Below are 14,555 nucleotides of genomic sequence, written 5' to 3' on the forward strand. Positions count from 1 at the left end.
TGGTGATTCTGCCTCAGCACTTTCAACACTGGCTCCAAGGGTTCCAGAACCTTCTGTGAAGGGGTCCATCTTTCTTCCAAAAGATGCGGTGCCTTTCTCACTGTGAGCTCACATTTCACTTCGCTAGATCAGTATCTGCCCCTGAGAACCCAGACTACACTTTGGGGAGGGGGGTGTGAAAGTAAAAACGGCATCGTTTCGATGTGGCTCACTTTTGACACTGACCCTAAGTGGAATCCTGCTTTCTGTGGGGTTGTGGTTTCCTCCAAAGGGACAGGGAAGTCATTTCACCCTTCTCCCCGTGCCCGCACCTGGTCGGATTCCCCTCAGCACACGGAGGAATCCCATAGAAGGCAGATGATTCTCTTATTTTAAGTGAGAATAACTGGAGGTTTGACTTTAGGTCATTTTTACATTGCCAGTTTAAAATATTTATTCCATGGGGAGCTAGAAACAAATCTGTCCGAGTAATCAGGTTTCCAAATGGCAGTGCTGACTTTGGTTCAGACCTTCCAAGGTACACATTTCCCTGCAACTTTTAATTTTGCCTGTTCCCGGCTCTTTCGCCTACTGTAGAACGGAATCTCAAACGCTTCTGGCAACTGCGCGTTATTAGTAAGGGACGGTGCTTTGTTATTTGATTGCATTTTATTATTTCCTTCAGCGCAATGCGTAGCTGATATTGGAGGATTCTCCCTATGGGTCAAGATGGAGAGGTGCTGCAAATCCTGTGGTTTCGTTGTTTTTGTGGGGCCCTGTTTCCCTGCAGCCAGGTGAGGAACGGGGGGAGGCTGCGGAGGCTGGGGGCCAGCCGGAGGGGATTTGCTGTGGCTGGCATGGCCCCGGCAAGGCCACCTTCATCCAGAACTATCGGTGACGCTGCCCTTCCCGGCCCAAGATGGCCTTGCCGGTGAGGGCATTAGTAGGCTTTTAGCACAGCTAGCCTGGCCTCTTCGCATAGCGGGTCCAGCTTTCCGTCGCCGCCTGGGGAAACAGAGAAAGAGGTCTTTGGGACAACTTCACGGACAGTTTGATGCAGCTTCCACCTGGGGTGCATTTTCAAAAGGCACAGGCACGTAAAGGGTTAACGAACCTTTCACGGATTATTAGTAGATTGTAAAAGCTTTTACTTAGGAGCCCAGTGCGGTCTGCACTGTGCCCGCCAGCCAGGCCAGAAGCTCTCCAGGGTAAAGCCAGAGCTCCCTAGAATGTTGCTATAATGCCACTCACACTGCTGGCTTTTCAGCTCTAATTGCTTAGCAAGCCTAGATACAATCATCAAATGGAACAGAACAGTTTGAAAGCAAACAATAATAATAAAACACACATGCCATACCTAACACAGGTCATATCATCCATCTCATTGGGAGTCTGAGGCTAACGCTTCCTTTTCTTGCTGTCACCTCTTCTGCTTGCAGCGTTCTGGAGGGAACCTCAGGGCGTCAAGCACCTTACTCGGGGGCGGGAGGTGGGGTGGGGGAGGCTGGGAACCTCGCCCAGGGCTTACCAAACTCCAGGTCCTTGATGTTACACCAGAAAACCACCTCTCCGTTGAGCACGAGCTCCACCACGTTCCAGTTCTCGATCTTCTCTAAAATGACCTCATGTCCATCTCTCATTAACACGGCTGCAGAGGGGGGAGGAGAGGGGCGCAATGGGGCTAGCCTCCAGGCTAGCCCCCTGTGGGCCTGTCCTCACTGAGACCATAGCTGGTCTGCTCTCTGGTTGTTCCTGGGTAACTCGGCTGCCTTATGGGCACCTGCCTTGGGAAGCAGGGAGCTAGAGGGCCAGGCAATTCAGGTTTCCCTTGAGATTTGCCTCCAGACCCATCCTATCTGTTACAAGCAAGCTTCGTCCAGGAAAGAGCCTTTCTGGGTTTTCTAAGAGGTGTGCTCTTACAGCGACAAGTGTTGGACAGGAGTCGGGGCTTAGGCATGTCTTATGCTGCAGACGGAAATATAAATCGGTCACCTTCTACAAGACCATTTTAGTACGTGCCAAAAGCCTCAAAAAAAAAAAAAGAGAAAAAGGAAAAACAGAAAACTGAGGATAGTCTCTGGCCCAGAGGGTTCCACTTAAAAGAAAGCTTCCTAAGGAAAAAAATCAGAAACACATAATATAATATATAATCTCAGTGTTATTATAAATGCAAATGACTATAACTTACATGTACAATAACAAGATGATGGGCAGGTAAATGGTGGTAAGTCTGAAAAGTGAGATTCCACTTGCACATTTAAAATAAAGTTCATGGACTTTGTAAAAGGCAAGAAAAAAATTTTGTGCTCTAAGTGAAAAATCAGGGTACAAATATATATGTATATAGCCAATAGTAATCGAAAAATATATATGTAATAGGAAAAAGGGAGAAGAAAACACACAGTGGTTATCTCTCTGAGGGAGATTACGTGGCCCTCTTTCCTCTTTATTCTTTAGCATTTTTTCAGGTTTCTAAAATAATAAACAGAAAAAATGTTTTTTATAAAAGCTAATGGACTTGGCTTTTATTCTCTTCTTTGGAAACTGCTTATCACTTGTGTTTGGTGCTCCCTTTTCCAGGGATCAGTCAGGGGAAAATCATTAGCTTTCATCTCTATTGTGGAAATGAACAGTACATGGGAATGATGAGAAATCCATTTTCTCTAGCATGTGCCCCAATTTTCTTGCTACATTAAGTGCTATCTCCTCACCTTCAGCAGCCTTCTTACATCGGTGAGAATTCTGGTGAGGATGCGAAACAAGATCAGTTGGGGACAGGGGGGCAAGATTTTTCAAGTCTTAGCGTTTCAATCAATTTTTTTGCGGAAAAAAAGCAGACAGTGATGCCAGTTAATTGCATTTAATTGCAGAGACAATTACCATTTCGAAATATTGGTGTGTCCACTTCTTCATCCTTCAATCAGTTCAAGAACATCCAGCCCCGACTGTGAACATTTTAATTGCGTGACTTTAATTTCCCTTCTGGAAAGGAACTTGAGAAAGTGACTCAGCGAGGGTCTCCATTAACACAAGCGTGCTCCTTGGGCGCCCGGGGCCGTCTAATTGACCCTGCCTCAGCTCTCGCTGCTTGCTAAACAAACGGCCTCATCTTCTTCTCCGGCTTATTTATTGTATCCTTCCAACATGGCTTATTCTTAGGCATCTTTGAAAGAAGACCTGGTGTCGGCCGATGAAGGGCGAGTCTAAATGAAGCAGTCTGGCCAGTTTTGAGCGGCCAGTTCATCATCTAGGAAGCCAGAAAGGCAGTTCATAGGCAGAGATTTTGGAGCAAGGGGGTGTCACAGGCTCCCCCCGCAGTGGCCCCTCAGGAAAGGGGAGGGGCAGCCAGAGAGGGAAAAGCTGCAAGCGGGCAGGTACAAGTTGGCCTCCAGTCCCTTATGCTCCTACCCCCTGCAGGGCCCCCCGGGCACTGGGGTTTGTTTCCTAAGGAGGACAGCGTCCCTCAGACATGCCACAGTGTGTGGGTATGAGAAAGAGGTATTTTTACACCAAACAACCCACCTCACGGAGTAGTAAGGTGCCAAATAACGGGGGTCTGCCTCATACTCGAGCAAATAAGAACTGAGGTTCAAAAAGCTTAAATAACTTGCCCAATACCTCAAACATTCAAGATAAGTACAAGTTATCTCTATTTTAGGGAAGAGGAAAACTAAGGTTCAGAAAGGTTAAATAACTCGCTCGCAAGTACTGGATGGTAGAATAGGGGTTCATGCCAAGACCACTTAGCTCTAAATTTTGTGCTTTTCACTATGCCTGGTTAGCTTTTATACCTCATCTCCTCACACGGTGAATACATAAATTCTCCAACACAAAATCCACAAGAGTTTTAGCATGCCCGTGGAAGGAAAGAAAAGCAGCACAACTGTGGCACGATGGATATTTACTGTACCACAAAGTTACAAAATAGATAAATTATAGGGAAATTGTTTCCATTACAAAAGACTTTAAAAAATTCACTTCAGCATTGAAGTTCTCCAAGTATATCTAAACTCCGGACAGCATTAAATTGTGAAGAGTGTGACATCCCTCACTTGACTTTCTTTCTAGGAGGTCCCAAAGCACAGGCTCTCTGGTCCTGCCAGGGTCTGCGTCTCCCTCACTTATTACAAAGCACCCCCTCCTCACCTCCTGGCGTTAAACACAGGCTCCATGGATAAGCAAAAGCACTGCTCAATCCCAGAGACTTTGGGCCCCGAATGCTTCAGGTTGACTCTCACGGATTGAAAGCGATAGCTGGGCTCTCTCAGGGCCCCCACCGGGTCTCATCCCGGTTCACCCGCGGTCCCCTCTCCTGTGCCCGGCAGGACGCTCTGGCCCCGGCCGCGGGGAGGCAAGTGCCGGCTTAAAGGATCAAACACCGATGAGCCCCGGCGTTCCTGCAGCTCAGCCAAATGCCACCTCTCTGCACGGAGGACCCAATTCATTCCCCCCTCCCGCCCCCCATGAGCTGCGCCGGGCTGTCTATTCAATGAAAGGTCAGATAAATATACACCACCCCACCCGGTCCCAAAACAAAGTCTCTGCAAAGACGGTGGCTAAACTCCAGCATAAATCAGCAGACGCGGTAAACCACCCACGGGACGCCCGCCGCTTTGAAGTGGCACCTCATCCTTCAAGGGGGACCCAGATGAACCGAAGGGATCCAGAAAAGCCTCCCTCGGCTCAGTGCCAGTGGAACTGGGCACCATCTGCCGAGGATTTAAATGCTGCTGGTGAGGAAGCCAAGGCATCCGGAGAGAAACCAGCATCGGGTGCCACCAAAGGGCAGCCAGGATCGGGATGGGGCACACAGGGTGTCTTAACTGAAGGAGGGTGTGTCTCATTTTTAAGGGTCACTTTAAATTCCTTCCAGCTCCTTTCAGTGGAGGCGTTTGGCAGATGGAGGTACAGCAGGCAAGAAGCAACCAGGGCCAGGGAATTCACTTCGAACTTCTGTTAAGTTTTAGTTTCATCAGTATGTAGGCCCCTGCAGGGTGGGTTGTTTTTTCTTTTTTTTCTTTTTTTGGTGAAGTACTATAATTGGTGGGTAATAAAGAAAAATAAGTTTCAGATTTCTCAAGGTGATAGTACGTTCAGGAAAGTTCAGGCATATATCTGAAGTTGGAAGGGCCTCAGGAAATGATAAAGGACAGTGCTTTTTAGCGAAAATACAAGATTCAGAAGAGGATTTTCCTATTCCAGGCTCTCTGGATGTCAGTGTAGGGGATGGGGGGTAAGGCACAGGAAGCAAAAACCTCAGTAAATATCGGCTGCCAGTATTATGTGATTCACCGTTCAGAGATGTGCAGAGCTAACTTTAAAAATCAACCACCTGCTGATAGCTTGAGCATGCTCAAGTCACCTTCAACTATAACAATTCTCGCTTTGAGCTTCCTAAAATACTCCTGTCCCTTCCCTACTGCGGGAAGTGCAGCCCGTACCTGCTGCCTTCTCTCCTTGCTGTCTGGTCCCCATTTGCTCCTCTCCCCCTGCAGCTTTCAGCCCACCCTCTCCTGAGTCTGCCGTCCACGGTCAAGAATCCTATCACCACTTTCAATGGGGTCACCGGTTTTGCCCAACCCCAGTCCTCTCACAGATGGACGGGGTTGCCCATGCCCTTTCTTGCTTCTTGAAAACACTCTTGCAGGAAAAAAAAAAAAAAAACACAATGGAAACTCTAAAAATTGTTTCAGATTATAAGTGCAATGTAGCCTCATGATTGTTGTACAAAGCTGCAAAGTTACAGGAAAGTAAAGTACAAATATTTTAAAATATCACCCTTTAGTCTTCCCTTTCTCTCTCTCTCCCTTTGTCTGTTTAAATGGAAACAGGATCAACTTGTGCATGGAACTGTGCCACGTGCCTTTTCCTTTTAACCCTCCGTCTTGGACAGCTAGCCTGCCGAGACACACAGGCCTGCTGCATTCTTTTTCATGACTGTATTGTATTTCCCACAACAAAGATCTGACAGTGGCAGTCTTTTGCTGGTTGTTTTCCAATTCTCACTATCACCAAGGACACTGCAATAAACCTTGTGCGCACCTCTGTGCATATGCGTGTTTTATAAGGAAGATACTGAGAAACGGAACAGCTAGACTCCGTAGCATGTGGTTAACTTTAATAGACACTGCCAAGCCACTCTGCAGAGTTCCTAGGGAAATGTACCACCCCCCCAGCCCAAGTGTTTGAGAAACACTTTCCCTAAGCCTCTCTGTCAACCACAAATTCATCCTTCTCTGGAGCTGACTCCTGCTCAGTGGCCCATTAGCCGTTTTCTTCTTCAAAGTCTCCTGGATCTCCTGGGTACCTCCTGGCTCTCTTAACCTCACAACCCTTCCTTGTCTAGCTATTCTTAATGCTCTCTCTCATCCCTCAGAGGCACTGCCTCCAACATCCTGCTGTCTGTCCTGTCTCCACTTGCTTCCTCTGAAGCCTCTTCTCTTAGGTTGCAGCATTCTGCTCCATGGGGGTTCATTGCCTTAACGACTATTTACTGGCCTGGCCTGTATGCCAGGCACTCTTCTGGGCACTGGGATAAGCAGACAAGATTCCCAGCCCTCCTGAAGCACACAGGGGGAAGATTAACAAAGGGAGTAAGTAAAATATACGTTATGTTGGATACTACGAGCATTAAGAAGAAACAAAAAGGAGGGAAGGGAGAAAAGGCAGAGGGAGGCAAGGGGAAGGGTTGGCATTTTGAGAAAGACCCAGCTGAAGGCTGAGAGACCAAGAGTAGGGACCAGGTAGTCCTGGGACAAGAGCATTCGAGGCAAAGCAACGCCCATCTCGTGGTGCAAGCAGCTGGCTGTCAGAGCAGAAGGAGTGAGGGGAGAGAGCCTGGCCTGGCAGAAGGAAATGAGGCTGGGAGGTCTCATGGACCATCGTGAGTCTTTGGCTTCTACTCTGAATGAGCTGGGAGCCGCTGGGCTGGTGTCTGGGGCAGGAGCCATGTCTCTGATCTGGGTATATCGGGTCACCTGGCTTTGGAGCTGAGGCTAGACTGCAGGAAGACCGGGCAGTGACCCAGGCAAGCCCTGTTAGCGGCTTGGAGAGAAGAGAAGAGGTGGGTGGCAGGGAGGGGTTGAATTCTGGACACATTTTGAAAGCAGGGCTGATGCAATTTGCTGACAGACTAAATGGGGAGTGCAGCAGCAAGAGAAGAGGTCTTGATCCAAGTAACTGAAGCAATGAGACTCCTGACAACGGAGATGGGGAAGGATGCAGGAGGAGCTGGCTCAGGGCATATCAGGATACATCTTTGGGAATTTTAGACATATCAAGTCTGCGATCCCTATAAATACCCTGGCAGCCAGAGGTCCCCACTGGAGATCAAAATTTGGGAGTCATCACGTACAGATGGCTAAATGCCTGCCTACCTTCATCTTTCTCCTGAACTTCAGAATGTCATTTCCAACTGGCTTAATAGTTTCACCCGAATTCATTTTCTCCCACTTCCTCTCTCCAAACCTCTTCCCTCCGAATTGGCCTCTTAAAGCACTTGCCTGACCGACCATTCTTTAGCTCAGGAACATTCGCTGGCTCCCTGTGGCCACGTGTGACTTTCTGCACGAGCCTGACTCATGTTGGACACCGTCCTACAGCCAGCCCCACTGCTCACTGCTCCCTTAAGACACCCCTTCAGCTGTGCTGTCCCCCCACCCAGGACCCCCTTGGGGGAAACATTTCCCTTGGGGGAAAACTCAGCAATGGCTGAGTCCTCACTGTGTGAATGTGTGTTGTTTAGTATGTTATGTGCATTTTTCCACCAGCGAAGTAAAAATCATCTCCATTTGACCAATGAGTAAACCAAATCTCACAAAGTCAAAGTATCGTGGTCTTGACTTTGGTCACGCAGCTTCAAATGGTGGGAGATAGGTTCATCGCCTTTGCTTCTGCCATCTCCCTGCCAAGACTGTTAAGAGGGGAGCAAGAGAACAGTGAGGGACTGTGGAGGAGGGAAGTCCAGGAAGAGGTGACAGAGCTTGCAGGATGTTTTTTTTTCATTACTTGTAAAATATACATTATAACAATGTTATGGCACGCTCATTGTGCATTCTGCTTTCAAAGCACTCCTGGTATGTAAATGATCTAACTGATTTCTATATATAGTCTTGCTGATTGTGGCAGCAGTAAGGAGCGCAAAGAGAGCCTGCTAAGTCGAGAGGCTGGCGACCAGGAGAGGAAGTAAAAGGCTCAGAGACGCCTAAATGCAGGTTCTTTTCCAGTGGCCTAAGACCCACCCTGTTTGTAAAGAAATGCTATAGCAAGCCCAGGGACTCTAAGTCGCTGCCAGGGTAAAGCCACATTCTCTACTGACTGAAATCCTTTCCATCCTTCAAAGCCCAACTCACTGCCACCACCTCCAAGAGGCCCTCCCTGATTGCTGGGCCCAAACTAATGTTGCTTCCTCTGAACTCCTACAGCATTTTGTTTGGAAGAACCTAGATTTGGGCATGTGTGGAGGCTCAGTCCTTGGCTGGCTTTTCATTCATAATTTATCTCCCGTCCAAGTCAGTGACTCCAACCTTTTTATCTTCCGCTCAGACATCTACTCTTAACTCACAGTGCGTGTTGGTTTCATTCTTACATGAAAGCAGTGGAAGCGCTGAAGAAGATGCTAAGTCAGGGAAGGCTTCCTGGAGGCAGTGGCACTTAATCTGGGACTGAAGGAGGAGGGAGGCAGCGGACAGAGTGTAGTGGGCTCACAGGGGCCCTCGGCGGCCCACCTTGCAGGCCCTCCAGGCGGAAAGTGCGGTGCTCCACCGACAGGCCCACCGCGCTGTACGGCCCGTAGCGCAGGTAGACCACAGCGTCCTTGGGCATAGCCGGGCCCCACCCGCCTGTCTCCGCCCATACGGTTGCCGCGCAACATGCGCTGCTAGGCAACGGCCCTCCTCGCCCTGGGGTGGGCGTGGCTACACGCGTGGGTGGGGCCCAGGCTGGGCGGGTGGGGCTCGGCAATCCTCCCCACCTTGGGAAATCTCCCTTCCCAGGTGCCAGAAACACTCACTGTGCGGCCGGTTGGAGGCCAGGTGCCAGGTAAAACCCTGGTGTGGTAATAACAGCAATAGTGGATGTCTGCGACAGTTAGCACGACCAGGCACCGTGCTAAGTCCTTTCCATGATTATCCCACTGAAACATCATACTGTCTCCCTATAACTCAATTGCATTATTATCCACAGCTTACAAAACAGAACTTCAGAGACCAAGTGGTTTTCCCAAGGAGGGTGGCTTGGATCGGAAACCTTTGTGTTCTCTCCCCTTTCTTGCCTGTTTTTTGGATTGGTTCAATAACTTTCTCCCGATACTGCTTTGCCTCTGTGTGAAAGTTGTTTCTGTTCTCTTACTCGTTAAGCGATCAGGCGGGTCGATGCGCTAAGTTCACCGCCTCCATTTGCTTGGCGCGGTTCTGTTCATGGAAGGGCAGCCTCAGGGAGTCCGTCGGTCCTCTGGGAACGGGCCTAGAAAGGCTACCCGCACCTGCTGCCTCCTTCTTGCCCCACCTGCGGCCAGATGCGGGGATCCAAGGAGCCTCCGGCCCCAGAGGATGACAGACACTTCCTGGAAGGAACCTGGGCCCCTGAATAGCTGCGTGGAATCCAGCCTCATCAACCTTAGTAGGTGACAAAGCGAGAGGAAAACATTTGCATGTCACCACTGAGAATTTGGGAGGGTGTATTATAGCAATTAGCCCAACCTAACCAACATTCCCTTCCTAATTACAGCATACCTTGATTTCTAAAAATCGATATTAGTAGATATTTTTAACTCTCTGTACTGGTTTGAAACTCTTAGGTATCCCAGAAAAGTAATTTCTTCTAATCCAATCTTGGGGTGGGTGGGGGGGGGGGCAGACCTATTGCTGGGTGGGAACTTTTGATTAGGTGGTTTCCATGGTGATGTGACCCCACCCATTCCAGGAGGGTCTTAATGTGTTGACTGGAGTCTTTTAAGAGAGAACAGAGAACTGAGTGAGTTATAGAAGCTAGGAAGGAAAACTCCCTGGGAGATGCTAAGCTTTCTCCCCGGAGAAAGAAACGCTCCAGGAGAAACCAGGACCTACAGGAGCTGAGAGAGCCATTTTGGAAACCAACCAAAGGGAGAAGCCAGCAGACATCCTTTCCCATGTGACAGAGAAACCCCAGAAACGATCAGCTTTTCTCGAGAGAAGGTATCCTCTAGTTGATACCTTAATTTGCACATCTTCATGGGCTTAGAACTGTAAATTTGTAACCTAATAAATTCCTTCTGCAAAAGCCAATCAATCCATTTCTGGTATATTGCATTCTGATGGCATTAGCAAACCAAAAGACCCTTCTTTGGAACAGGGCAAGGATTTGAAAATACTTTTCTGTTAATCTTTCTCCCAATTCATATGCTATTGCTGTGTGTTTTGATTCTGTATTTGTAATTTATCCACACATTTCTTTAAGGAGAATTGTCCTTATCTGATTGGTAAATAAAAGAATAATGCTCACAGTATACTGTAGTTGTTTTGGTCAAATGTAATTTTCCCAACTCATTAATGTTTTGCACAACAGAAAACAGCAAGTTCGAAGTTCGCCAACACAGCGGAGCAGAGGAGGCTGTAGAGGGGGGCACAACGGTAGGCAAAATGTTCTTATTTTTCTTTTAGGCTCAAGTTGGCCACATCCCTTTGGAAGAGCTTATTGTCTGGTTCTCCTTAATCTATGTGCTCTTTTTAAAAGGCAAACATCTCACCTTACCTTAGCATTTTTATTTATTAGGAATTTAAATTTTTCATCGGATCTTTGCTAATGTTTTTATGAGGATTGTTATTGTTTTGTTACTATTCCATTTTCAAGGCTGCCTGGGTTTCTTTATATCCGGTTTTCTGTAGTTTCACTATGAGTTATTTATGTGTAGGTTTCTTTTTATTTATCTTGGGATTTTTCATGCTTCTTAAAACTTTGAATTAAGTCCTTTGGTCAGTGTTTTGGTGTGCTAAAACTGCCGGAATGCAAAATACCAGAAATTAGTTGGCTTTTTTTTTTCACATGGGCAGGCACTGAGAATTGAACCTGGGTTCGATTCCGGCATGGTAGGTGAGAATTCTGCCACTGAGCCACTGTTGCACCACCCTGGGTTGGCTTTTACGATGGGGATTTATTGACTTGCAATTTAGTTTCTTAGACCATGAACATGTCCAACTCAAGGCATCAAGAGGATGATACCTGGACCCTAAACACAGCATCCAGGACACCTCTGTCATGTGGGAAGGCACATGCCTGGCATCTGATAGTCCTTTTCACTCCTGGGTTTTGCTGCTTTCAGCTTCCGGTTACAATGGTTTCCTCTCTGACCTTCTCTGGGTCCCCTCCTAGTTTCTCCAGGACTTTTCTCTCTGAGCTTCTCTTAATTTCATCTCTTAGCTTCTGTATGTGTTTTATCCTCATATAAAGGATTCCACTGATTGACTTAAGACCCATCTGGAATTGGGTGGGCCACATCTCAATTGAAATAACCTCATCAAAAGTTCCCACCTACAATAAGTCTGCACCCATAGGAATGGATTATAAGAACATGGACATTTCTGGGGAACATTACAACTTCAAACTACCACAGTCAGTTTTTGGAAAAATCAGCCATTGTTTCTTCACATATTACTTCTGTTGCATTGTCACTCTCCTGGGAGTCCAGCTAAGTATATGTTAGACCTTGTGTCTTCTTTATGTCTCTTCTCTTTGATGTTTGTCTCTCTTTTTTTCATGCTCTTTTAGGATAGCATTCATTCATTCATCCATTTTTACCTCTAATTCAGTTTACTAATTTTCTCTTCAGCTGTATCTTAATTGCTGTTAAGACCATCAATTCAATTGTTTACTTCAGTTATTTCTTTTTCAATTCTAGGCTTTTATTTTAGTCCCTTTTCAAATCTGCACTGCCATCGTTTGTAGTTCTCGGTTCCTTTAGGTTTAACTTCATCTCCTTTATCACAGGAAACATCGTTATAGTCTGTGCTTATGAATTATCCTACACAGAGACACTGTGGCTTTGTTTCTGTTCTCCTGGTTTCTGCTCATTTTGTTTTGTCTCCTAGAGTGACTGTTTTACTATAATCATGTACTGGACATTGGATTGGAAAAACTATTTACAGAAATAATTTGAGGTCTAAGATGATATCTTCCTCTGTAGGGGATTTTAATTCATTTCTTGCCGGGTCCTGGTAACACTAGCAATCTGGGGTTGTCTCAGTACAGTTTTGGGGCTTGAGATTTTCTGAGTCAGCTGGATGACGGGGCTGCAGCCCATGTACAGATTGGTTTATTTCAACACTGTAGTGCAGCCCTTTAGTATATTTGCAGAATGAGGGTGGGGGCTTACCAGGGTTCCAGTTTTTGTACTAGTTCTGATAAACTAAAAACTTGCAGCTCATGCTTTGGGCCACCTATTCAAGATCACGAGATAGCTCCAGGGGAAAAGCAGACCCAGACTTATGCTCACTTTTTCTCATCCTTTCCCAGATTTTGATCTCGTAATTCCTATCTTGTTAGAGCTTTCATACTTTATAAGAAGATTTAATATATATATGCCAGATTGCTTAGCTGTCTTCAGTTAGCTTAGTTGGAATTCACTAGTCTACCATTTTCAGAACCAGAAATTTCTCTGTTGAGAGTTTGGCTAGAGTCACATTGAATCTAAAGATCAATTTGGGGAAAACTGGCATCTTTCTGAGCTCTTTCTGGTCAGAATCTTGGAATATCTCTCCTTTATTTAGTTCTTCTTCAACATCTTTCACTAAAGGTTTATAATTACGTATGTATACGTCTTCATCTGTTCTGTTAGATTTATTCTTAGGTGCTATTGTAAACCATGTTTTTTTAAAAAATTGTTTTACTGTTTGTTGCTGGTGTATTAAATGAAACAGATTTTAATACATTGATCTTATGTAACTGTGATGGTTAGGTCCATGTGTCAACCTGACTAATGCAATAAACTGCCGCAACTTTTTATTGTTTAGATTAATCTACTTATAGATTCTTTTGGTTTTTCTAGGTAGACAACTGTAAAACAATGTAAGTTTTCTTTCCTTTATTAAACCTTTATTTTCTTTTTCTTATCTTATTGTCCTTGCTAGAATCTCTAGTGCATTGGCAAATGAAAAGTGGTATTATTAAACATCCTCTTTTTATCCTGATTTTAAAAGGAAGAGAATACTTTCGCCATTTCATCCACTTAGGATGATATTTACTGTGAGTGTTTTGTAGATGCCTCTTAGGCTAAGTTCTTTTCAAAGTCCATTTTGATGAGAGTTTTTTAAAAATTATGAATAATTTGAATTTTATTGACTACATTTCATGATCTGTTAAAATGATCCTGACATTTTTTTCTTAAACTATAATGAATAAATGATATTTAGATATTTTAAAATATTAATCTACCTTGCATTATTGGATAAACCTGACATAGTTATGGTGCATTATCTTTTTTATACACTGTTGAAATTTTAAACTGAGAGGGAAGATTTTAAATACTTCTTCAATTTCTTTGAGATCTATAAGACTCTCCAGATATTTTATTCCTTTTTCCATCTGTTAGGGTAAATTATATTTTTCTAAAGTATTTTACATTTTTATCTATTTTTCAAATTTGTTGTCAGAAGGGGCTGATATGTTCTCTTGATAACTTTTTAATGTCCAGTTTCTGGTAATTATGTCAGCTTTTTATTCATACTATTATTTATTTCTGCCTTTCTCTTTTATCCTTGGTTGATTTTGCCAGAGGTTTATCTATTTTGTTAGTCTTTTCAAAGAATTAAACTTTGCTTTGTTTAGCCTCTCTATTGCTTATTTTCTCTTTCATTAATAACTGCTTTTATCTTTAATATCTTCTTCCTTCTATTTTCTTTGAGTTTACTGTGTAGCTCTTTTTCTTACTTTTTGAGTTATACTTAGCTCGTAAATTTTCACTCTTTCTTCTTTTCTGATGTATTTAAGGTTATATATTTTCCTGAAATATCACTTTTATTATGTTATATCTCAGAGGTTTCGATGTAAGTTATCTTTATTATCCATCTGCTCTAAGTATTTAAAATTTTCCATGAGTCTTGGAAATATGTGCTTCTTCAATTCTGAAATATTCTCAGCCATTATTTCCTTGAAGAGTGCTTTCTCCCAATTCTCTCTCATCTCTCTTTCTAGAACTCTTTCATGTTTATTGGAACTCTTTATTCTATCCTCCCTGCATTTAAATTTATTTAAAAATCATAACATACCAATTTCATAGCTTCTCCCCATGCATCTATTGTCTCCAGTTTTGTAATGTAAGACTTATCCTTTGTGATGTTAATTTGCTTTATCTGATGAGTCATTTATCCTGTTGTTTGTAGATTTTGACTGTGAGCTCATCTATAACGCAGTATTTTTCCCATCACGGGCATTCAGTGGGTCCAGAGTTGTGGAAAGTGGCTATGCATTTGATCTTACTGAGACCCTTTAGGACATACTGGCTAACTTTTTTTTCATTTGGGACATACTGGCTAACTTTTTTTTCAATCATTGGCTTAGAATTCCTACTTTACACAAAGTTGTATAAATTCAGACTCTGCATCCGC

General features: G+C 44.7%; 1 protein-coding gene across 2 annotated transcripts; it reads right to left on the bottom strand.

Annotated features, from left to right (window-relative positions):
• Positions 1-395: 395 nt before the first annotated feature.
• C13H10orf53 (chromosome 13 C10orf53 homolog) lies at positions 396-8,841 on the bottom strand. 2 transcript variants are annotated; one of them, XM_077124363.1, is made up of 3 exons: positions 8,706-8,841; positions 1,508-1,627; positions 396-984 (listed from the first exon to the last, which is right to left on the bottom strand). In XM_077124363.1, the coding sequence occupies exons 1-3, from the start codon at positions 8,800-8,802 to the stop codon at positions 920-922; spliced, it is 282 nt and encodes a 93-aa protein (XP_076980478.1). In that variant the 5' UTR covers positions 8,803-8,841; the 3' UTR covers positions 396-919. The 2 variants fall into 2 exon arrangements, with proteins under 2 accessions (XP_076980478.1, XP_076980479.1); XM_077124364.1 differs by lacking the exon at positions 396-984 and adding an exon at positions 1,336-1,422.
• Between the last annotated feature and the right edge of the window lie 5,714 nt (positions 8,842-14,555).

This window comes from Tamandua tetradactyla, chromosome 13, assembly GCF_023851605.1.
Source record: "Tamandua tetradactyla isolate mTamTet1 chromosome 13, mTamTet1.pri, whole genome shotgun sequence".
NCBI classification, from domain to species: domain Eukaryota; kingdom Metazoa; phylum Chordata; class Mammalia; order Pilosa; family Myrmecophagidae; genus Tamandua; species Tamandua tetradactyla.